Here is a 22,509-nt window from a genome sequence, read left to right on the forward strand (position 1 = left end):
GTGCTAAGAATGTAGAAGAACAAAGGCAGAATGTTTATAACAATTACATTTATGTAACTCGTTGGTCAATATTCATTATTACTTCAGGTGAACTGAACAGAATCTCAGTGTGGAAATACAGTCCTTTGTAACAACCAGGGATTGCTTTGTAGAAAAATAGGTGGTGGAGCTCATCCTGGGATTGTTGTGCAGCTGCACCTATTATTCAATGGACAAGGTGGAGAGGAGGAGGGGGAACCCTCAGAAAGGTTCAGGAGCTGTGCTCCTGTGACCTCCTGTGGAATCCGAGGCCTGGTAACAACCCCTTTTACAGAAACACCAAATACCTTTTCCTACTGTTGGACCAATTAAGTAATAATCCTTTGACAGACAAGTTATAATTGATAAAAAGGTAAAGGTAGTCCCCCCTGTGCAAGCACCAGTCATTTTCGACTCTGGGGTGACGCTGCTTTCACAACGTTTTCACGGCAGGCTTTTTATGGGGTGGTTTGCCATTGCCTTTCCCAGCGATCTACCCTTTCCCTCCAGTAAGCTGGGTACTCATTTCACCGACCTCGGAAGGATGGAAGGCTGAGTCGACCTGGAGCCGGCTACCTGAACCAGCTTCTGTTGGGATCGAATTCAGGTCATGAGCAGAGGGCTCCGACCGCTCTGTGCCACGGGGCAGATTGATGCACCAATGGAATTTTGCTGGCTGCTAACAGCACCTTTCCTAAAGGATTTCATATTCTTCTCTGACAGCAATTGATGTGACTTACCAATTATGGGATAGATGTATGAACATGGTTTTGAATCTGAATCTCTGAACTTGTCGTCCAACATTCTGACTGCTGTACCACACTGAACTTGGAGACCTAAAGAATATTGGTCCTGCAGTGTTCATTTCATACGAAGCTAGAACATTTTGTTTGTCTGCATTCTGAGCCATTCGAGAGGGACAACTGTCATTCCGCATCAATTGAAACGATGCTAAATACATCAACAGTGACTGAATTTATCCTAGTAGGGATTCCTTTTTTCTACGACCTACACAGGATTTTCTTTTTCATAGGTTTATTCCTGTACATTGTAGCCATCCTAGGGAATGGATTCATCCTTGCCATTGTGGCTATCGAGCCAAGACTTCAGACTCCCATGTACTTCTTCCTGAGCAACCTGGCTTTTTTGGAGATCTGCTACACCACGACCGTAGTACCCAAGCTGCTACAAACACTGATAGAAACACGGACCACAATTTGTTTCCATTGCTGCATGGCCCAGAACTTATTCTACTTCACATTTGGAGGTACAGAGCTTTTAATCCTTACAGTGATGTCCTTCGACCGGTATATGGCCATATGCAAACCACTCCAATACCCAATGATCATGACCAAGAATGTTTGCAAGCAGTTGTCCTTGGCCACTTGGTGCTCGTCATTCATACTCTTTTTCTTCCAGTGTCTCCCTATATGGAGAATGTCTTTCTGTGCTTCCAACGTTGTTGATCATTTCTTGTGCGACGCCGCTCCCCTGTTTAGCATCGCATGTACTGATACCTTCCTCAATGAGATTGTGGGATTGCTCTGTGCCATTTTACTGGTTATTTTGACCTTGATCTTCACCTTGGTGACATACATCTACATTATTTCTACCATCGTGCACATTCCTTCAGCCAAGGGACGCAAAAAGGCTTTTTCCACCTGTTCGTCTCACCTGATCGTGATATCTATATTGTATGGGGCACTGATGGTCATGTACGTGAGGCCCACACTGCATTCCTCATCTCGCTTAACCAGGGTACTAGCGGTGCTGAACACAGCCGTGACCCCAGTGCTGAACCCTTTCATTTACACAATAAGGAATGCGGAAGTGAAGGCCGCTGTCAGAAATGCAATCTGTAAGAAGAGACAGTTGTCGAATGAAGAGTTCTTGGACGTGTCCAATAAAGTGGGCAAATACGAGTGATCTGAGAACTCTGAGATCGGCATACATGGAGATATAAACGATTCCTGATAAACAGCACAGTATGTGGAACCAATAATGCAGGAAGGTGGCACAGTAAGTGGAACCAGTTGGAACTTCTCATATTCTGCTGGAGGGTATAAGATTCTCCTGATGTCTGTATCTTCTTTGCAACTTGAATATTAAATTAGAAACTTCAGCACTGTTTCATTGTTATAAATATCAGCATGGACTATACCATGCATAGAGTAAACTATTGTTGTCAAGTGAAGAACCTCATAGGGGAGGGATGGTGGCTCAGTGGTAGAGCATTTGCTTGGTAAGCAGAAGGTCCCAGGTTCAATCCCCGGCATTTCCAACTAAAAGGGTCCAGGCAAATAGGTGAGAAAAACCTCAGCCTTAGACCCTGGAGAGCCGCTGCCAGTTTGAGTAGACAATACTGACTTTGATGGACTAAGGGTCTGATTCAGTATAAGGCAGCTTCATATGTTCATATGTTCATTACTTCCTTGCTGGGTTGTTTGTAATTGGAAATTAGTAGCATGTTGTTAAGTTGTGTATCAGCATATTCAGTGTTGGTGGCTAAATATGACACTGCTGTTGAAATATGCTCAAAAGCAATTGATTTCTTCAGGTCATTTATCGTTTGATATCAGCTCACTTTGGGTTGTGACTACTCATTTCTGGTCTGCAGCATTCTTAAGTCTGGCATATACTCAGAACATATGTGAAGCTGATGGGTTAAATGGTTCAGAGTCATTTAAACCTAACAACTGTCTGGTGGACCTGTTGGATTTAAATGGTTATGAGCATTAACCCCCACTTTGAAGTGCCGGGAAGTAAAGCCAGCTGGTCAAATGGCTGCCAGCCATTTAACCCTTCTTGAGCATCCCCCCCTCTTTCTTCTGGCCCTGGCAAGCCACGACTGGCAGAAATGTGGAAGAGAAATCCCTTCCAAGGTGGTCCCTCCCCATGTCTCCCAGCAGTGACTTGCTGTGCCTAGGAGTAAGGGGAAAACCAATTTGCCAGACGAGCACAGTTTAAGTGGGGTCTTTTGGGGTTGGTTCAGGGGCTGTTCTGAACCCTAAAGCAAATAAAACCATCTTTTTTGGGGGGTTGTGCCCACCCTAATATCTAGTGCTTAAAATTATGTATTCCTTTCTGCTTGACACAATCAAGATACATTATTAGTGAAAGGCCAGAAGCAGAAATGCTGGGAAAGAATATTTATGTGCTATTTGATGATGGGGATTTCTCTAAACAGCACCCCTGGAAACTGAGTGAATGAGACAGATTTTATTGTTTTGGGGTATATATATATATATATATATATATATATATATATATATATATATATAAAACAGATTTTTTATGTTTCTTATGATATGCTGGTAAAGATAATGTAGACAGGTAAAATGAAAAATCTAAACATGTTAAACAGTACATTTTAATGCATTGTTTTCTGAACACCTGCTGTTGGCATTGCTTCCTTTCAGGGGTTTTTTTTAGCAGGAACATACAAGAGCCTAGTTCCAGTTGGCTTGGCATCAGAGGGTGTGGCCTAATATGCAAATGAGTTCCTGCTGGGTTTCTTCTACAAAAAACCCCTGTGCAAAACAATGGTGTTGTCAGGGGTGTGACCTAATATTCAAATGAGTTCCTGCTGGGTTTATTCTACAAAAAAACCTGTGCAAAACAATGATGATGTCAGAGGGAGTGGCCTAATATTCAAATGAGTTCCTACTTGATTTCTTCTACAAAAAAACCCTGTGAAAAACAATGGTGGTTAGGAAGTATGGTCTAATATTCCAATGAGTTCCTGCTGAATTTCTTCTACAAAAAAACTGTGCAAAACAATGGTGATGTCAGGGGGTATAGCCTAACATGCAAATGAGTTCCTGCTGTGTTTCATATACAAAAAAAAACCCTGTGCAAAACAATGGTGATGTCAGGGGGTGTGTCCTAAAATGCAAATGAGTTCCTACTGGGCTTTTTCTACAAAAAAAGCCCTTCTTCCTGTGATGGTATGATTAAATTGGGATGCAACCGTATCTGTATAGTACCTCCCAAGAGAAGCAATGTACTGAACTTGTAACAGTAAAATAAGATAATAATTTAAAAAGCACAAATAAACTTAGTGATTTTTCACATACATTCCTGGGGGCAGGAACTAAGTCTTCTGAATTATTCCACTTTCTGGGGAAACCGGACAAATCATATTATTCTATTTTGTAGATGTCCTGTATTTTAAACTCTGTGTGTGTGTGTGTGAAATGATTCTCACTATATAATCTGTTTTGTGTTTGTATCCTTTCACTTAGAAGAAATACCCTAATTTGCAGCTAGGGAGTCATAATTTCCCTGACAATCCTCAGTGATCAATAAATTACTTTGTAATTTTTTAATGTTTTGTGGGGCATGTGAAAAGATACCTAAAAACGTTCAAGGGATTTGGTGATTGTTGAAAAGATGTAGATAGTTGGAAGACTCTGAGGCATAGGAAAGGAATTCAAAATAGGCAAGATGAAGACTGAGAGCCCAAGCTAACTTTCCACTGGAATATGTCAATCACTATTCGCTTTCATGCTTACTTCAATAATGCAGGAAGGTGGCATAGTATAGCCTGATCTCATCAGATCATGGAAACTAAGAGGGCTGGTAATTGATTGGGAGACCACTAAGGAAAACTCTGCAGATGAAGGCAATGAAAAACCATTTCTGTCTCTCACAGGCCTTGAAAGGGCCTCGTTGAGGTCACCATAAAATGATTGCAACTTGACGGCATCTGCATACGTACGTATTCTCAGTGAAGTAGACACTGTGTACAAAAATCAGAACAAAGTCCAAATGTATGCATTAAACTCAGTTTTACTTAAGACTGGTATAAAGAATCAAGGAGTATTCCAAGTCTTCCTTTTTCCCCTGTGGGTTTCTGCTCACACACAGGTGCTAGTGGGTATAAACACTCTGGGCAATAACCCTATATCTGAATTTCTCCAAAAGAATCACTCATTTTCTTTGTCATCACCCACACGGAAACCTGTGTTGAGAGGTGTCAGAGCCCCATCTCCTTCACCTCATATGTTGCTCAACTAATAAATATTGGGGAGATGCACCAAGGAGGTGCTTCCTGAGAAAAGCAATTAACAGAATTTGTAGCAGTAAAATAAAGAGCAAAGAATGTAGCAGTTCTTCCCATACATTCTTGAGGGGTGCAGGGAGGAAATACTCGGGCAAAGTAGTCCAGAGAGCTTCTGAAGCAGAGGTGGATGGCCATCAGGGCAACAGTGACACTGCTTTGAACCTATGGCTATTCATTTCCATGAATATGCACACTTTATATGAGGTCCAAATCTTGGACCAAGTATTCCCCGGGCAGAAGGGCCCAATGATAATTCCAGGTGCACATGTGTATCAGCTCTTGACATGTTGAAAGGGCACAGTCCTATAATAAGGCTACATACATATAGGCCAATTGGATAACAATTCCCCATTTTTTTTTCTATATGTGCAGTTCCTTTACATAAATTATTTATTTTTTGTGAGTTTGGACCACTCTTCCAGGAGACGATATTTGGTTGAACCCCCTGAAAAACAGGCAAGACTGCATGATCTGGAGATAGCAAGAGAGGGAGATATAGAAAGTAGTAGTAACACACACAAGTGTGACTAAACACAGTAATTTCATGTTGGTGTGCAGCTGACCGGTGGGGAAGCCCCACCTCCAAACAGCCCCCTCCCATGTTGACATAATTGGTGCAATTATGTCACCTGGAAGTGATGCCAGGCACATTGTACACTAACACTCTAGCATTTTGGCCAACAGTTTTTGGTTACCATAGAGCTCTGGGTCAAAATGCTAGAGTGTCCACACACAACATGCCTGGCATGATGATGTCACTTCCAGATGATCTCATCATGCCAGGTGCACAAAGCACATGTGCAAGAACATCCCAGAATAGACCTGGGAGCTCCCTGCTAGAAGTCGGTTTTGAAGCATACTTCGTGGTTTTGTAATTGTTCAGTTTTTATTTGATCTCTAGGATGAAAAATTTAAAATACACAAGGCAGACCTTCTGAAGCAAAATAATTCTCCCTGCTACAACTAATCTCAGGTGTGCTTGATAAATCAGGCTCACGGGTTTATCAATCTGAATTAGCATGGAAGAAATTGACTTTTGGAAAGACATTCCCGTGAGAAACTGCTAGCAAGTGAAGAGACTGGAGACTTACTGAGTCAAACCCACTTTTAATAGCATGGGTAATGTTAAAAGCTTGTGAGCACTTAACAGTTTTACAGAGCAATCGAATGCTCAATTTACAATAATCCCTCAATTGACTTCATTTCTAAAAAGGATTTTGCTTTCTTCTCCATCTGGTTTACAAAAAACGGACAGGGACAAATGAAGGCTGTTCTTAGCATTCAGTATAGATAGTCTCTAGCCAATGCTTCTTCAGATTGTGCTGAAAACAGGCTGAAGACAAGGTGAAGAGCACAGCATCATGAAAAAATCTGTACAATCCCAACATTGTGGTGGAATTATTTCATCATAATCTCATTGTGGAAATTTGTATCCATAGTGACTTAATGAAGACTGCTTTTTAAAGTATCCCCACCTGCACCTTTTTCCTAACCCACTCTTCAGAATCATGGAGGATAATTTCTGGCTATTGGAATAAATAGGTAATTATTCTCCTTTGATGATTGAAGTGTAATGATGAATTAAGAATGTGGGAGGAGGAAATGTTGTCACATACCATTTATAGGTAGTCAAGCTCTTTCATTCCAAAGTGAGTATTTGTTGATACTTAGAAAACACACAAAGAATAGAATAATGAAAAGTGTTTATTAGATCCACATAATGAAAGTTTTTTGTTTTAATATTGCAGTATTAAAAATTTTCATGGTGATATATCACAGTCTTTCCCCCTTTCTTGGCCTCTCACCATAGCTGCAGCAAGGCCTCTGTTTGGAAAGTGGCCTCCCAAGTTCATTGTCTCAGGAACAACATGAGATTAGAAAAATTGGCTCTTCAAATTCACTGGGCACTTGATATTATCCTAGCCTTGATGGAGAAGGGGGACATGTGCCTTAATTGACCAAGAATGTTGTGTTTTCATTAATGATTCATATTCTGAGACCTTTTATCAAGGCCAGTATGAAAGCAACACCCTCAGGGCACCAGGGTTCTTTCACTTGTGGGACTAGCCAATTAAAGTCACACAGTGAGACAAAATCCAGACAGCAAAAAGAGGCAACGAAAGTTTTATTCAAATAAGGAACAACATACAGCCCAAGGTTCAGTTCAGTTGTTCACTGAGATCCAGTTGTGTTCAAACTTTTATACTCTTCATCACTTCTTCATTTTCATTATTAATCTGTCATCAACATGCATGCACTCATGCATTTTCTTCGTCTCTAACATTCATAAATATTATATTTGAAAAACAAGATGTTCCTGGCTTATTTTCCACTTTACTGTTCTTTTCATCCACAGGTGTGTTGTCAAGACTTCCTCATTAAAAATGAAATATAACATCTTTCTAGACACTCACCTTCCTGCTGCCTTCAGTTGGCTACTTTCTCAGACTTTCCATCTTTCATGAACTTACAACCTTAAATTCGTATCACAAGCAAAACTTAACTTTATATTGTATAATCTTGCTTCTACATACACAAAGACATATTTAAACACTTGTTCATTAAGCATTCCTACAAATATATGAAAACAATTGATAATAATACCACATCAGCCATTTCTTAGAAAAATTGAACTTTTATATGGACTTTTCAGCTTCAAATATCATATGCTGAAAGAACTAACTTACCTCTCTTGAATACATGTTCTTGTTTATTCTCTAATTGATCAGGAGGCTTTTATCTGATTTTTCAAGATATTTATATTTTCTGCAAAAACTGTAAACAAAACACTTTTCTTCTTAACCACTTAAGGGTGCTCTTTGTATAGAAATCATTTCTGATGTTCTAATTACTATTTTAATTAGCCTTCAAAATTTGATTTACTTTCACCTAGTTCAAAGTGTAGTGATACAGTACCACAAAATGGTTTTTAAATTTTAAATTGTAATTATGTTTTATTGGGTTTTATTGGTTTTAACTTGTGAATATGAATGTTGTCAGCTGCCCTGAGTTCACTTGCGGAGAGGGCGAGATAGAAATTTAAAGTAATAAATAAATAATAATAAATAAATAAAGGTTCTAGACAGGAATCAAAAATATCAAAACATCTGTTCTGCTAGAAGTGTCTTAGATGGCTATCTCTTGGCTCTGATCCCAGTCTAATTGGCTGAAAATATTTTCCAATAACAAGGTTTACCTTTGCTTGCTAAAAATAATAATGCTGATTGCAACAGGTGCTACTTAATTCCTTGCTACCAGCATAGAGTCTTGCAGATTAAATGATCAAACTGCTTAAACTTCATGCATTTCCTTAGCTAAATATAATAATCCGCGAACAATTCAATTTAACACAGTATTAAACATTTAAAATCCTTGTGATAAACATACAGTAGAGGAAAGCTATTCCACATTTGAGTGCTAATAAATCATATTAACTAACAAAGCCTCACCTGTTGTCTGCCTATTCAGAAACCCTTTAATTGAATTATAACTTTTTTAAATCCATAATGCTCAAAACTATTATTTTATGAACTTTCTCAGAATCTAAACTATAAGCAACAGATTTCTTAACTAATATTAAAACATTATGGGCTATAAGTAGCATAGGGGAACTTTAAACTTTAATTCACCTTTTGAAACTGTGTTCTATCTCAAATAAAGAAGGCATTTTGCCAAGTTAATTTTGTCTGTTCAGAAAATTAAATCACAAATTTCCCATTTTGAAGTATGCGTCAAGGCTAAAACTGATAGCCATATTGGATTTCCAAGTCTTACCTGACTTCCAGCAGGGGGCTCCCAGGCATATTTTGGGATGTTCCTGTATGTGTTTTCTAAAATGATAGCGCATCAAGGAAAACCATAGAGTTTTCCCGGAAACACCTAGAGTGGCTGGTGTGGGATGTTGCCATTGTGATGACATCACTTGCGGGTGACATCATTGTGCCAGTGACATTGGGGGAGGTTTCCCCTACCAGCCCAATATGGGCTGGTGTGTTGGGAATCTCCTGGGTCGGAAAACCCCTGCCCAGACCAGCGGCTTGGCAGCCCTATTCAGAAGTAGCAAGAGAGGGAGAAATAGAAAGTAGTAGTAACACAGACAAGAAGGGCTTTTTTTGTAGCAGGAACTCCTTTGCATATTACGCCACACTCCCCTGATGTAGCCAGTCCTCCTGGAGCTTACAGTATGCCCTGTAAGAAGAGCCCTGTAAGCTCTTGGAGGATTGGCTACATCATGGGTGTGTGGCCTAATATGCAAAGGAGTTCCAGATATAAAGTGTTTACACACAGTGTTTGCCTAAACATAACAATTTTATGTTGGTGTTCAGAAGTATATCAAGACACTGCAGGGCCAATAAATGTGATAACACTAGATTCCAAGAGCCAGCTGCTCAGAATGTTAACTGAGATTTTGCTTCAGAAGAAGAGAAATCATGAGACACACCAGGTTCCTTAGAGAAACTACAGGAACCTCAAATTGGCCCACTAAAAGCCCTGGAAATAGAGTTCAGAGGCAAACTTTCTCCTCCCTCCTGTCCTGTTCCCAGCAGCCACTTGTATTGACAGGTATATTCCCTCTGGAAAGGAGGTCTCATGCTAATAGCTATTGATCTTCCCTCCATGAATGAGTTGTCTACCATTAATTTGATTGCTGTCAATTCTAGTTCTGGAGTATTCCTAAAAGGTGTTTTGATTGCTCTTTCTATTTTCCATATGAATGCTACTAAGAAATCGTTAATTTCAAAACAAAGATTTTTTTTTTAAAAAAAAATACTAGTTGTAGGCATTTCCACATAGAAAAGCAATTCATGGTATTATTCTAATGTTTATAGGCAATGTTTATTCTGTAACTTTTTAATGAGGTTTGTTACTTGGCATGGGTTTATTCTGTAACTCGCAGGGTGTCTATTCCGGGGAGAGGATGGGAATGTGATTGCAAGCTGCTTTAAAGAAGAAGATATTGGATTTATATCCTGTCCTCCACTTTGAAGAGTCTCAGAGAGGCTCACAATCTCCTTTACTTTCCACCCCCACAACAGACACCCTGTGAGGTGGGTGGGGCTAAGAGGGCTCTCACAGCAGCTGCCCTTTCAAGGACAACCTCTGCCAGAGTTATGGCTGACCCAAGCCATTCCAGCAGCTGCAAGGGGAGGAGTGGGGAATCAAACCTGGTTCTCCCAGATAAGAGTCCGCACACTTAACTACTACACCAAACTGGCCTCCAGTTTGAGACTCCTTTGGGTAGAGAAAAGAAGAGTATAAAACCCAGCTCTTCTTCTAACAGATGTACCGCTGGGCCCAGCCTGGTGACTGGCACCATGCAGAGGTTTCCCCCTCACCCAGGAAGAAGCTGCCAGCTGAAGGAAAATCTGAAGATGGGGACAGGTAAAGATAGGTTAGCTGGTGGGTGGTGAAGAGAAAAGGAAACAGGAATCTATGGGGCATGCCAGGACAAAAATAGAGGAAATAGTGGGGAAGGGGAAAATAAAAAGGTAAAGCTAGTCCTCTGTGCAAGCACCAGTGGTTTCTGACTCTGGGGTGACATTTTCATGGCAGACTTTTCCTGGGTGGTTTGCCATTGGTTTACCCAGTCATGTACATTTTACCCCCAGGAAGCTGGGTACTCCTTTTACTGACCTCAGAAGGATGGAAGGCTGAGTCAACCTTGAGCTGGCTACCTGAACCCAGCTTCCACCGGGATCGAACTCAAGTCGTGAGCAAAATTTGGACTGCAGTACTGCAGCTTACCACTCTGCACCTCGGGGTAATAAAATGCAGCTATTAAAAATGTCTGAATTTTTTTTAAAAAATAAATAAATAAATAGGCATTTCTATATAGAAAAGCAATCTATTCTACTGTTCTCAAGTTTGTTTGCAAAGTTAGGTCGGTAACTTCTTAATTAATCTTGCTAATTAGCCTGGGTAAATGTTACCTTCTTCAAAGTTATTCCCATCTGAGAAAATTGCATCAGTCAAGATGCTTCTTTTTATGACTTGCACTCGACTGAAATTATACCAATGTCCTTCATGTTCAGAGAGTTGGGTACATAGCGTCACAATTCTCATCTGGAATATTTCAGGCAAATTGAGTGCTTCAACTATCAAAAGGGGAAAGTGCCTCGCTTTTTTCCCCAACACCAGCATTTCTAAAGGTGTTTCTCTTCCTCCGTTTCGGTGCTAAGAATGTTGAAGAACAAAGGCAGAATGTTTATAACAATTACATTTATGTAACTCGTTGGTCAATATTCATTATTACTTCAGGTGACCTGAACAGAATCTCAGTGTGGAAATACAGTCCTTTGTAACAACCAGGGATTGCTTTGTAGAAAAATAGGTGGTGGAGCTCATCCTGGGATTGTTGTGCAGCTGCACCTATTATTCAATGGACAAGGTGGAGAGGAGGAGGGGGAGCCCTCAGAAAGGTTCAGGAGCTGTGCTCCTGTGAGCTCCTGTGGAATCCGAGGCCTGGTAACAACCCCTTTTACAGAAACACCAAATACCTTTTCCTACTGTTGGACCAATTAAGTAATAATCCTTTGACAGACAAGTTATAATTGATAAAAAGGTAAAGGTAGTCCCCCCCTGTGCAAGCACCAGTCATTTTCGACTCTGGGGTGACGCTGCTTTCACAACGTTTTCACGGCAGGCTTTTTATGGGGTGGTTTGCCATTGCCTTTCCCAGCGATCTACCCTTTCCCTACAGTAAGCTGGGTACTCATTTCACCGACCTCGGAAGGATGGAAGGCTGAGTCGACCTGGAGCCGGCTACCTGAACCAGCTTCTGTTGGGATCGAATTCAGGTCATGAGCAGAGGGCTCCGACTGCAGTGCTGCAGCTTTACCACTCTGTGCCACGGGGCAGATTGATGCACCCATGGAATTTTGCTGGCTGCTAACAGCACCTTTCCTAAAGGATTTCATATTCTTCTCTGACAGCAATTGATGTGACTTACCAATTATGGGATAGATGTATGAACATGGTTTTTAATCTGAATCTCTGAACTTGTCGTCCAACATTCTGACTGCTGTACCACACTGAACTTGGAGACCTAAAGAATATTGGTCCTGCAGTGTTCATTTCATACGAAGCTAGAACATTTTGTTTGTCTGCATTCTGAGCCATTCGAGAGGGACGACTGTCATTCTGCATCAATTGAAACGATGCTAAATACATCAACAGTGACTGAATTTATCCTAGTAGGGATTCCTTTTTTCTACGACCTACACAGGATTTTCTTTTTCATAGGTTTATTCCTGTACATTGTAGCCATCCTAGGGAATGGATTCATCCTTGCCATTGTGGCTATCGAGCCAAGACTTCAGACTCCCATGTATTTCTTCCTGAGCAACCTGGCTTTTTTGGAGATCTGCTACACCACGACTGTAGTACCCAAGCTGCTACAAACACTGATAGAAACACAGACCACAATTTGTTTCCATTGCTGCATGGCCCAGAGCTTATTCTACTTCACATTTGGAGGTACAGAGCTTTTAATCCTTACAGTGATGTCCTTTGACCGGTATATGGCCATATGCAAACCACTCCAATACCCAATGATCATGACCAAGAATGTTTGCAAGCAGTTGTCCTTGGCCACTTGGTACTCATCATTCATACTCTTTTTCTTCCAGGGTCTCCCTATGTGGAGGATGTCTTTCTGTTCTTCCAATGTTGTCGATCATTTCTTGTGCGACGCCGCTCCCCTGTTTAGCATCGCATGTACTGATACCTTCCTCAATGAGATTGTGGGATTGCTCTGTGCCATTTTACTGGGTATTTTGACCTTGATATTCACCTTGGTGACATATGTCTACATTATTTCTACCATCGTGCACATTCCTTCAGCCAAGGGACGCAAAAAGGCTTTTTCTACCTGCTCATCTCACCTGATTGTGATATCTATATTGTATGGGGCACTGATAGCCATGTATGTCAGGCCCAACCTGCATTCCTCATCTCCCTTAACTAGGGTACTAGCGGTGCTGAACACAGCCGTGACCCCAGTGCTGAACCCTTTCATTTACACAATAAGGAATGCAGAAGTGAAGGCCGCTGTCAGAAATGCAATCTGTAAGCAGAGACGGTTGTCGAATGAAGAGGTCTTGGACGTGTCCAATAAAGTGGGCAAATACGAGTGATCTGAGAACTCTGAGATTGACATACATGGAGATATAAACAATTCCTGATAAACAGCACAGTAGGTGGAACCAATTGGAACTTCTCATATCCTGCTGGAGGGTATAAGATTCTCCTGATGTCTGTATCTTCTTTTCAGCTTGAATATTAAATTAGAAACTTCAGCACTGTTTCATTGTTATAAATATCAGTATGGACTATACCATGCATAGAGTGAACTATTGTTGTCAAGTGAAAAACCTCATAGGGGAGGGAAGGTGGCTCAGTGGTAGAGCATCTGCTTGGTAAGCAGAAGGTCCCAGGTTCAATCCCCGGCATCTCCAACTAAAAGGGTCCAGGCAAATAGGTGAGAAAAACCTCAGCCTGAGACCCTGGAGAGCCGCTGCCAGTTTGAGTTGACAATACTGACTTTGATGGACCGAGGGTCTGATTCCATATAAGGCAGCTTCATATGTTCATTACTTCCTTGCTGGGTTATTTCTAATTGGAAATTAGTAGCATGTTGTTTAGTTTTGTATCAGCATATTCAGTGTTGGTAGCTAAATATGACACTGCTGTTGAAATATGCTCAAAAGCAATTGATTTCTTCAGGTCATTTATCGTTTGAGATCAGCTCACTTTGGGTTGTGACTACTCATTTCTGGTCTGCAGCATTCTTAAGTCTGGCATATACTCAGAACATATTGGACTGGCATTCAAAGGGGGGCGGGTGTATGTGAAACTGATGGGTTAAATGGCTCAGAGTCATTTAAACCTAACAACTGTCTGGTGGACCTGTTGGATTTAAATGGTTATGAGCATTAAACTTCTTGGTTTCATCCCCCACTTTGAAGTGCAGGGAAGTAAAACCAACTGGTCAAATGGCTGCCTGCCATTTAACCTTCTTGAGCACCCCCCCCTCTTTCTTCTGGCCTTTGCAAGCCATGATTGGCAGAAATGTGGAAGAGAAATCCCTTCCAAGGTGGTCCCTCCCCATGTCTTCCAGCAGTGACTTGCTGCGGATGGGAGTAAGGGGAAAACCAATTTGCCAGACGGGCACAGTTTAAGTGGGGTCCTTTTGGGTTGAACATATATGAACATATGAAGCTGCCTTATACTGAATCAGACCCTCGGTCCATCAAAGTCAGTATTGTCTACTCAGACTGGCAGCGGCTCTCCAGGATCTCAGGCTGAGGTTTTTCACACCTATTTGCCTGGACTCAGGGTTTGGCTCAGGGGCTGTTCTGAACCCTGAAGCAAATAAAACCATCTTTTTTTTGGGGGGGGGTTGGGCCCACCCTAATATCTAGTGCTTAAAATTATGTATTCCTTTCTGCTTGACACAATCCAGACACATTATTAGTGACAGGCCAGAAGCAGAAATGCTGGGAAAGAATATTTGTGTTGTTTGATGATGGGGATTTCTCTAAACTGCACCTCTGGAAACTGAGTGAATGAGACAGATGTTATTGTTTTGGGGTATATATATATATATATATATATATATAACAGATTTGTTATGTTTCTTATGATATGCTGGTAAAAATAATGTTGACAGGTAAAATGAAAAATCTAAACATGTTAAGCAGTACATTTTAATGTATTGTTTTCTGAACACCTGATGTTAACATTGCTTCCTGTCAGGGCTTTTTTTGAGCAGGAACATACAGGAGCCTAGTTCCGGCTGGCTTGGGATCAGAGGGTGTGGCCTAATATGCAAATGAGTTCCTGCGGGGTTTCTTTTTCAAAAAACCCTGTGCAAAACAACGGTGATGTCAGGGGGGTATGGCCTAATATTTAAATGAGTTCCTGCTGAGTTTCTTCTACAAAAAACTGTGCAAAATAATGGTGATGTCAGGAGGTATGGCCTAATATGCAAATGAGTTCCTGCTGGGCTTTTTCTACAAAAAAGCCCTTCTTCCTATGATTGTATGATTAAATTGGGATGCAACCATATCTGTATAGTACTTCCCAAGAGAAGCAATATACTGATCTTGTAACAGTAAAATAAGATGATAATTTAAAAAGCATAAATAAACTTAGTGATTTTTCACATACATTCCTGGGGGCAGGAACGAAGTCTTCTGAATTCTTCCACTTTCTGGGGAAACCAGACAAATCATACTACTCTATTTTGTAGATGTCCTGTATTTTAAACTCTGTGTGTGTGTGTGTGAAATGATTCTCACTATATAATCTGTTTTGGTGTTTGTATCCTTTCACTTAGAAGAAATACCCTAATTTGCAGCTAGGGAGTCATAATTTCTCTGACAATCCTCAGTGATCAATAAATGATTTTGTAATTTTTTAATGTTTTGTGGGGCATTTCAAAAGATATCTAAAAACGTTCAAGGGATTTGGTGATCGTTGAAAAGATGTAGATTGTTGGAAGACTCTGAGGCATAAGAAAGGAATTCAAAATAGGCAAGATGAAGACTGAGAGCCCAAGCTAACTTTCCACTGGAATATGTCAATCACTATTCGCTTTCATGCTTACTTCAATAATGCAGGAAGGTGGCATAGTATAGCCTGATCTCATCAGATCATGGAAACTAAGAGGGCTGGTAATTGATTGGGAGACCACTAAGGAAAACTCTGCAGATGAAGGCAATGAAAAACCATTTCTGTCTCTCACAGGCCTTGAAAGGGCCTCGTTGAGGTCACCATAAAATGATTGCAACTTGACGGCATCTGCATACGTACGTATTCTCAGTGAAGTAGACACTGTGTACAAAAATCAGAACAAAGTCCAAATGTATGCATTAAACTCAGTTTTACTTAAGACTGGTATAAAGAATCAAGGAGTATTCCAAGTCTTCTTTTTTCCCCTGTGGGTTTCTGCTCACACACAGGTGCTAGTGGGTAGGCAAGATGAACACTCTGGGCAATAACCCTATATCTGAATTTCTCCAAAAGAATCACTCGTTTTCTTTGTCATCACCCACACGGAAACCCGTGTTGAGAGGTGTCAGAGCCCCATCTCCTTCACCTCATATGTTGCTCAACTAATAAATATTGGGGAGATGCACCAAGGAGGTGCTTCCTGAGAATTTGTAGCAGTAAAATAAAGAGCAAAGAATGTAGCAGTTCTTCCCATACATTCTGGAGGGGTGCAGGGAGGAAATACTCGGGCAAAGTAGTCCAGAGAGCTTCTGAAGCAGAGGTGGATGGCCATCAGGGCAACAGTGACACTGCTTTGAACCTATGGCTATTCATTTCCATGAATATGCACACTTTATATGAGGTCCAAATCTTGGACCAAGTATTCCCCGGGCAGAAGGGCCCAATGATAATTCCAGGTGCACATGTGTATCAGCTCTTGACATGTTGAAAGGGCACAGTCCTATAATAAAGCTACATACATGTAGGCCAATTGGGTAATAATTCCCCATTTTTTCCTATATGTGCAGTTCCTTTACATAAATTATATTATTTTTTGTGGGTTTGGACCAGTCTTCCAGGAGATGATATTTGGTTGAACCCCTGACAAACAGGCAAGACTGCATGATCTGGAGATAGCAAGAGAGGCAGATATAGAAAGTAGCAGTAACACACACAAGTGTGCCTAAACACAGCAATTTCATGTTGGTGTGCAGCTGACCGGTGGGGAAGCCCCCTCCCATGTTGACATGATTGGTGCCTCCAAACAGCCCCCTCCCATGTTGACATGATTGGTGCAATTATGTCACCTGGAAGTGATGTCAGGCACATTGTACACTAACGCTCTAGCATTTTGGCCAACGGTTTTTGGTTACCATAGAGCTTTGGGTCAAAATGCTAGAGTGTCCACACACAACATGCCCGGCATGATGATGTCACTTCCAGATGATCTCATCATACCAGGTGCACAAAGCACATGTGCAAGAACATCCCAGAATAGACCTGGGAGCTCCCTGCTAGAAGTCAAGGAAGACCTGGCAACCCTATATAGCTTTCAGTTTTTTAACTCAGCTTTGAAACATACTTAGTGGTTTTGTAATTGTTCAGTTTTTATTTGATCTCTAGGATGAAAAGCTTAAAATACACAAGGCAGACCTTCTGAAACAAAATAATTCTCCCTGCTACAACTAATCTCAGGTGTGCTTGATAAATCAGGCTCACGGGTTCATCAATCTGAATTAGCATGGAAGAAACTGACTTTTGGAAAGACATTCCCATGAGTAACTGCTAGCAAGTGAAGAGACTGGAGACTTACTGAGTCAAACCCACTTTTAATAGCATGGGTGATGTTAAAAGCTTGTGGGCACTTAACAGTTTTACAGAGCCATTGAGTGCTCAGCTGAAAAGAATCCCTCAAATGACTTCATTTCTAAAAAGGATTTTGCTTTCTTCTCCATCTGGTTTACAAAAAACGGACAGGGACAAATGAAGGCTGTTCTTAGCATTCAGTATTGATAGTCTCTAGCCAATGCTTCTTCAGATTGTGCTGAAAACAGGTTGAAGACCAGGTGAAGAGCACAGCATCATGCAAAAATCTGTACAATCCCAATATTGTGGTGGAATTATTTCATCATAATCACATTGTGGAAATTTCTATCCATAGTGACATGATGAAGATCACTTTTTAAAGTATCCCCACCAGCATCTTTTCCTAACCCACTCTTCAGAATCATCGAGAATAATTTCTTGCTATTGGAATAAATAGGTAATTATTCTCCTTTGATGATTGAAGTGTAATGATGAATTAAGCATGTGGGAGGGGAAAATGTTGTCACATCTGCTTGAATTGCCATTTATAGGTAGTCAAGCTCTTTCATTCCAAAGTGAGTATTTGTTAACCTTTTCATCTTGTTGGTAGTAGAAAGTGCCATCAAGTAACAGCTGAGTTAGAACAACTCCTGATGGGGTTTTCAAGGCAAGAGACGGACATAGGTGCTTGGCTTATTGCCTGCCTCTTTGTAGCAATGCTGGACTTCGTCTGTGGTCTCCTACTCAAGAGTTAACCCAGGCTGATCCAGCTTAGGTTATGACAGGGTGGTCAACGGTAGCTCTCCAGATGTGTTTTGCCTATAACTCCCATCAGCCCCAGTCATTGGCCGTGCTGGTTGGGCCTGATGGGAGTTGTAGGCAAAAAAAAAATCTGGAGAGCTACCGTAGGCCACCCCTGGGTTATGAGATCTGATGAGCTCAGGTTGAGGCACTTTCCGTCTTACTGTTCCTCAAATGGGCTCAGAGTGCTGTCCCTTTCCTTTACTCCTCAGTCATTTTATCTGTGCAGCAGCCCACTGTGTGTGTGTGTGTGTGTGTGTGTGTGTATATTTGGCCGCTGTGTGACACAGAATGTTGGACTGGATGGGCCATTGGCCTGATCTAACATGGCTTCTCTTATGTTCTTATGCTTTCCGTTTGAATGAAAGAAAGTGCAGGGCTCAGAGTAGCCCAAGGAGTTTAATGGATGAACATATGAACATATGAAGCTGCCTTATACCAAATCAGACCTTTGGTCCTTCAAAGTCAGTATTGTCTTCTCAGACTGGCAGCGGCTCTCCAGGGTCTCAAGCTGAGGTTTTTCACACCTATTTGCCTGGACCCTTTTTTGGAGATGCCAGGGATTGAACCTGGGACCTTCTGCTTCCCAAGCAGATGCTCTACCACTGAGCCACCGTCCCTGTGGAGTCTCAATCTCTCTCTTCCAACTTTGTCTTCAGCATAATGACAACTTCAGCATAATGACAACTTACTGCACTATTTCATTGCATTTTTCTTTGTTGTAGTTGTTTTAAAAAGCCTATATTCTGGATATTCCAATAAATTGGAAATTATAAATTTCTTGATTATATATATTGGCCTAATACTAGGCCAATATATATATTATACTATATTATATATATTGGCCTAATACTAGGTAAGAACCCTGTGGCGTAGAGTTCAAGCTCTGCTCACAACCTGAGTTTGATCCCGGCAGAAGCTGGGTTCAGATAGCCAGCTCGAAGCTGACTCAGCCTGCCATCCTCCGATGTCAGTAAAATGAGTACCCAGTTTGCTTGGGTTGAAGTGTAGATGACTGGGGAAGGCAATGGCAAACCACCCCATTAAAAAGTCTGCCAAGAAAACGTCATGATGTGGCCAGTGTTCCCTCAAAGCTGAGTTGGTGTGAGCTAGCTCACAGATTTTTAGCCTCCAGCTCAAACATTTTTTTTTATTAGCTCAGGAAAAATGGCCACAGAGCATAATAATTTATGCAGCAGCTCACAACTTTAATGTCAGTAGCTCACAACATAGAATTTTTCTTCACAAGACTCTGCAGCTTAGAGGGAACATTGGATGTGGCATCACCCCATGGATTGGTAATGACTTGGTGCTGGCACAGGGACTGCCTTTACCTTTACCTTTAATACTAGTTATTGAACGGTAAAGATTATTACAATAGGGAGGGCTGTGGCTCGGTGAGAAAGCACCTGCTTGGCATGCACCAAGTCCCAGGTTCAGTCCCTGGCATCTCCAGTTAAAAAGGACAAGGCAATAAGTGATGCGATAGACTTGTGCTTGAGACTCACTTGAGACCCACCTCATCGACAATACGGGCCTCGATAGACCAGTGGCCTGATTTGGTGTCATGTAACTTCATATACATGTGTGTTCTTATGTGCATAACTGAGAGATTTCCACATCCCTATTCATCATCCCTTCCTTCTGCATTGAAATGACATTGCACCCACATGTATCTGTGTAAAACTTTGAATGTGAGCAAGGTAAATATTTTATTTAAACTCTGAATGGCCATTGGTTAAGCTAAAAAACAATCAAAACCCTTGAAGATCAAACTTTGGCGAACAGGAGAACAGTTAGTGTGTTGGTAGATCCAAGCGGGCAGCCGTGTTGGTCTGAAGCAGTAGAACAAATTGTGAGTCAAGTAGCACCTTTGAGACCAACAAAGTTTTATTCAGAAAGTAAGCTTTCATATGCATGCATACTTCTTCAGATAGGGGATAGGGTACAGTGGGTTGAAATACATGTAGCTGGTGGGTTAAGAATGTAAAGTGATATAAATTTAGGATCAAATGACAGAATAGTGTAATAAATTGGAAGACCATTTGGTCTGGAGAGCAATAAAAGGTAATAAAAGTTGCTTGTTAATTGCTTTTGCTGCAAGTCTAGGTTAAACAAAAGGAAATGCATTTCCTAGTGATGTTCTTATCCACCTAATTTACTTTCTAACATCATTCTATTAGAGTGTTATCCAAGAGTCCCATGGTGCAGAGTGGTAAAGCTCAGTACTGCAATCTTAAGCTCTGTTCACGATCTGAGTTCGATCCCAGCAGAAGTTGGGTTCAGGTAGCCAACTCGAGGTTGACTCAGCCTTCCATCCTTCCGAGGTTGGTAAAATGAGTACTGAGGGGAAAGTGTAGATGACTGGGGAAGGCAACGACAAACCACCCCATAAAAAAGTCTGCCGTGAAAACGTTGTGAAAGCAACATCGCTCCAGAGTCAGAAACGACTGGTGCTTGCACAGGGGACTACCTTTACCTTTTTATCTGTGTGCTGGTGCGATATGATAAGAGCCACATGGCACAGAGTGGTAAAGCTGCAGTACTGCCATCAGAACCCTCTGCTCACAACCTGAGTTCGATCCCAGTGGAAGCTGGTTCAGGTAGCCGGCTCCAGGTTGACTCAGCCTTCCATCCTTCCGAGCTTGGTAAAATGAGTACACAGCTTGCTGGGGGGAAAGCATAGATGACTGGGGAAGGCAATGGCAAACCACCCCGTAAAAAGTCTGCTGTGAAAACGTTATGAAAGCAACATGAAAAGCAATGTGAAAGAGTCAAAAACGACTGATACTTGCGCAGGGGACTACCTTTAACTTTGCTGGTGTAATATATCTGACAGAATGGGTAAATGATAAAACACTTTTTACTCTTCACCTCAGATGAGCCTTGCTTTGAGCTGTTCCTCGTCCTCTGGTGACCTAGGTCAGGTCAGTCCCTTGAACCAATTTCCTTTCTTTCCCCCATCTTTTAATCTCAGCCAAACTAAACTGTTCGTCTTTGTAGACGTGGAGGTGACAATGAATACATCAAAAGTGACTGAATTTATTCTACTGGGTATTCCTTTTCTGCATGATCTACACCGAATATTTTTCGTTATTGGTTTGTTTGTCTACATGGTAGCCATCATGGGAAATGGATTCATCCTCATCATCGTGACCTTTGAGCCCAGACTTCAGACTCCCATGTACATCTTCCTAAGCAACCTGGCTCTTCTGGAGATCTGCTACACCACAACTGTAGTACCCAAGCTTCTTCAGACACTTATGCAACCACGGACCAAAATCTGCTTCCATTGCTGCCTGGCCCAGAACTTTTTCTATTTCACGTTTGCTGGTTCAGAACTTTTAGTCCTTACAGCAATGTCTTTTGACCGCTATTTGGCCATCTGTAAGCCCCTTCAATATCCATTGATTATGACTAAGAATGTCTGCATCCACCTGTCCTTGGCCACTTGGTATGTGTCATTTGTACTGTTTCTTTCCCAATGTCTCGTTTTTTGGCAGATGCCTTTTTGTGGGTCCAATGTCGTCGACAATTTCTTTTGTGATTCTGCTGCCATGTTTAGCCTTGTATGTACCGATACTAGTGTCAGTGAGTTTGTGGGATTTCTGTCTGCTATCTTAATGATAGTTGTGACCCTGATTTTCACCACCGTGTCTTATGCCTGCATCATCTCCACTGTAATGAACATTTCTTCAGCTCTTGGGCGCAAGAAGGCATTCTCTACCTGTACATCTCACCTAATTGTGGTGTGCATATTGTACGGGGCACTGATAGCTATGTATATGAGACCCACTGTGCATTCGTCTTCTCACCTAACCAGGGTACTGGCAGTCTTGAATACAGCCTTTATCCCAATGTTGAACCCTTTCATATATACAATAAGGAATGCAGAGGTCAAAAATGTCATTAGGAATGTAATACGTAAGAAACAGTTGCTGAACAATGATTTTTAACTTTTTTTTCAAATAGGTTGATATGTAAAATTGATCAAGACGCTTATGGATAGGCATCAATTCAGATAGATGAAAGGAACAGATTGAAGCAATGTTTTGCTACTACGTGTATGCAAATTTCACATGATCTGGGCAGCTGCTCTCCCCATAGCTCCAACTAAGAACGTAAGGCTGTGACCAGTTTTGAAAATGTAGTGAAGTGATATTCAATTTAATATACTGAGAACAGCAGATCCGGCTTTGAAAAAGCTGACTTGAAACAGGATTCTGCTAACCCTCCCCCCCCAATCAGATGGGAACTGCTTTCAGTACTGATGAGTTGAGACCGGTTGTGATATCGTGTTCCAAGTTTATCCATCTCTTGTCTCT

The 22,509-nt window shown here is 41.3% G+C and overlaps 3 protein-coding genes across 3 annotated transcripts; all 3 read left to right on the top strand.

Moving 5' to 3' along the window:
- Positions 1–966: 966 nt before the first annotated feature.
- LOC132582971 (olfactory receptor 6X1-like) lies at positions 967–1,944 on the top strand. The gene has a single exon (XM_060254636.1). It carries the CDS (start codon positions 967–969, stop codon positions 1,942–1,944), a length of 978 nt encoding a protein of 325 aa, XP_060110619.1.
- A 10,296-nt stretch (positions 1,945–12,240) lies between these two features.
- LOC132582972 (olfactory receptor 6X1-like) lies at positions 12,241–13,218 on the top strand. The gene has a single exon (XM_060254637.1). The coding sequence runs from the start codon at positions 12,241–12,243 to the stop codon at positions 13,216–13,218; it is 978 nt and encodes a 325-aa protein (XP_060110620.1).
- Positions 13,219–21,201: 7,983 nt separating this feature from the next.
- On the top strand, positions 21,202–22,140 carry LOC132582973 (olfactory receptor 6X1-like). The gene has a single exon (XM_060254638.1). The coding sequence runs from the start codon at positions 21,202–21,204 to the stop codon at positions 22,138–22,140; it is 939 nt and encodes a 312-aa protein (XP_060110621.1).
- The last annotated feature ends 369 nt before the right edge of the window (positions 22,141–22,509 follow it).

The sequence above is a fragment of the Heteronotia binoei genome, chromosome 15 (assembly GCF_032191835.1).
Source record: "Heteronotia binoei isolate CCM8104 ecotype False Entrance Well chromosome 15, APGP_CSIRO_Hbin_v1, whole genome shotgun sequence".
Classification (NCBI taxonomy): Eukaryota; Metazoa; Chordata; class Lepidosauria; order Squamata; family Gekkonidae; genus Heteronotia; species Heteronotia binoei.

Excerpts from the sequence above, each read along its gene's own strand:
- LOC132582971 (XM_060254636.1), top strand. The coding sequence starts at position 967 with ATGCTAAATACATCAACAGTGACTGAATTTATCCTAGTAGGGATTCCT.
- LOC132582972 (XM_060254637.1), top strand. The coding sequence starts at position 12,241 with ATGCTAAATACATCAACAGTGACTGAATTTATCCTAGTAGGGATTCCT.
- LOC132582973 (XM_060254638.1), top strand. The coding sequence starts at position 21,202 with ATGAATACATCAAAAGTGACTGAATTTATTCTACTGGGTATTCCTTTT.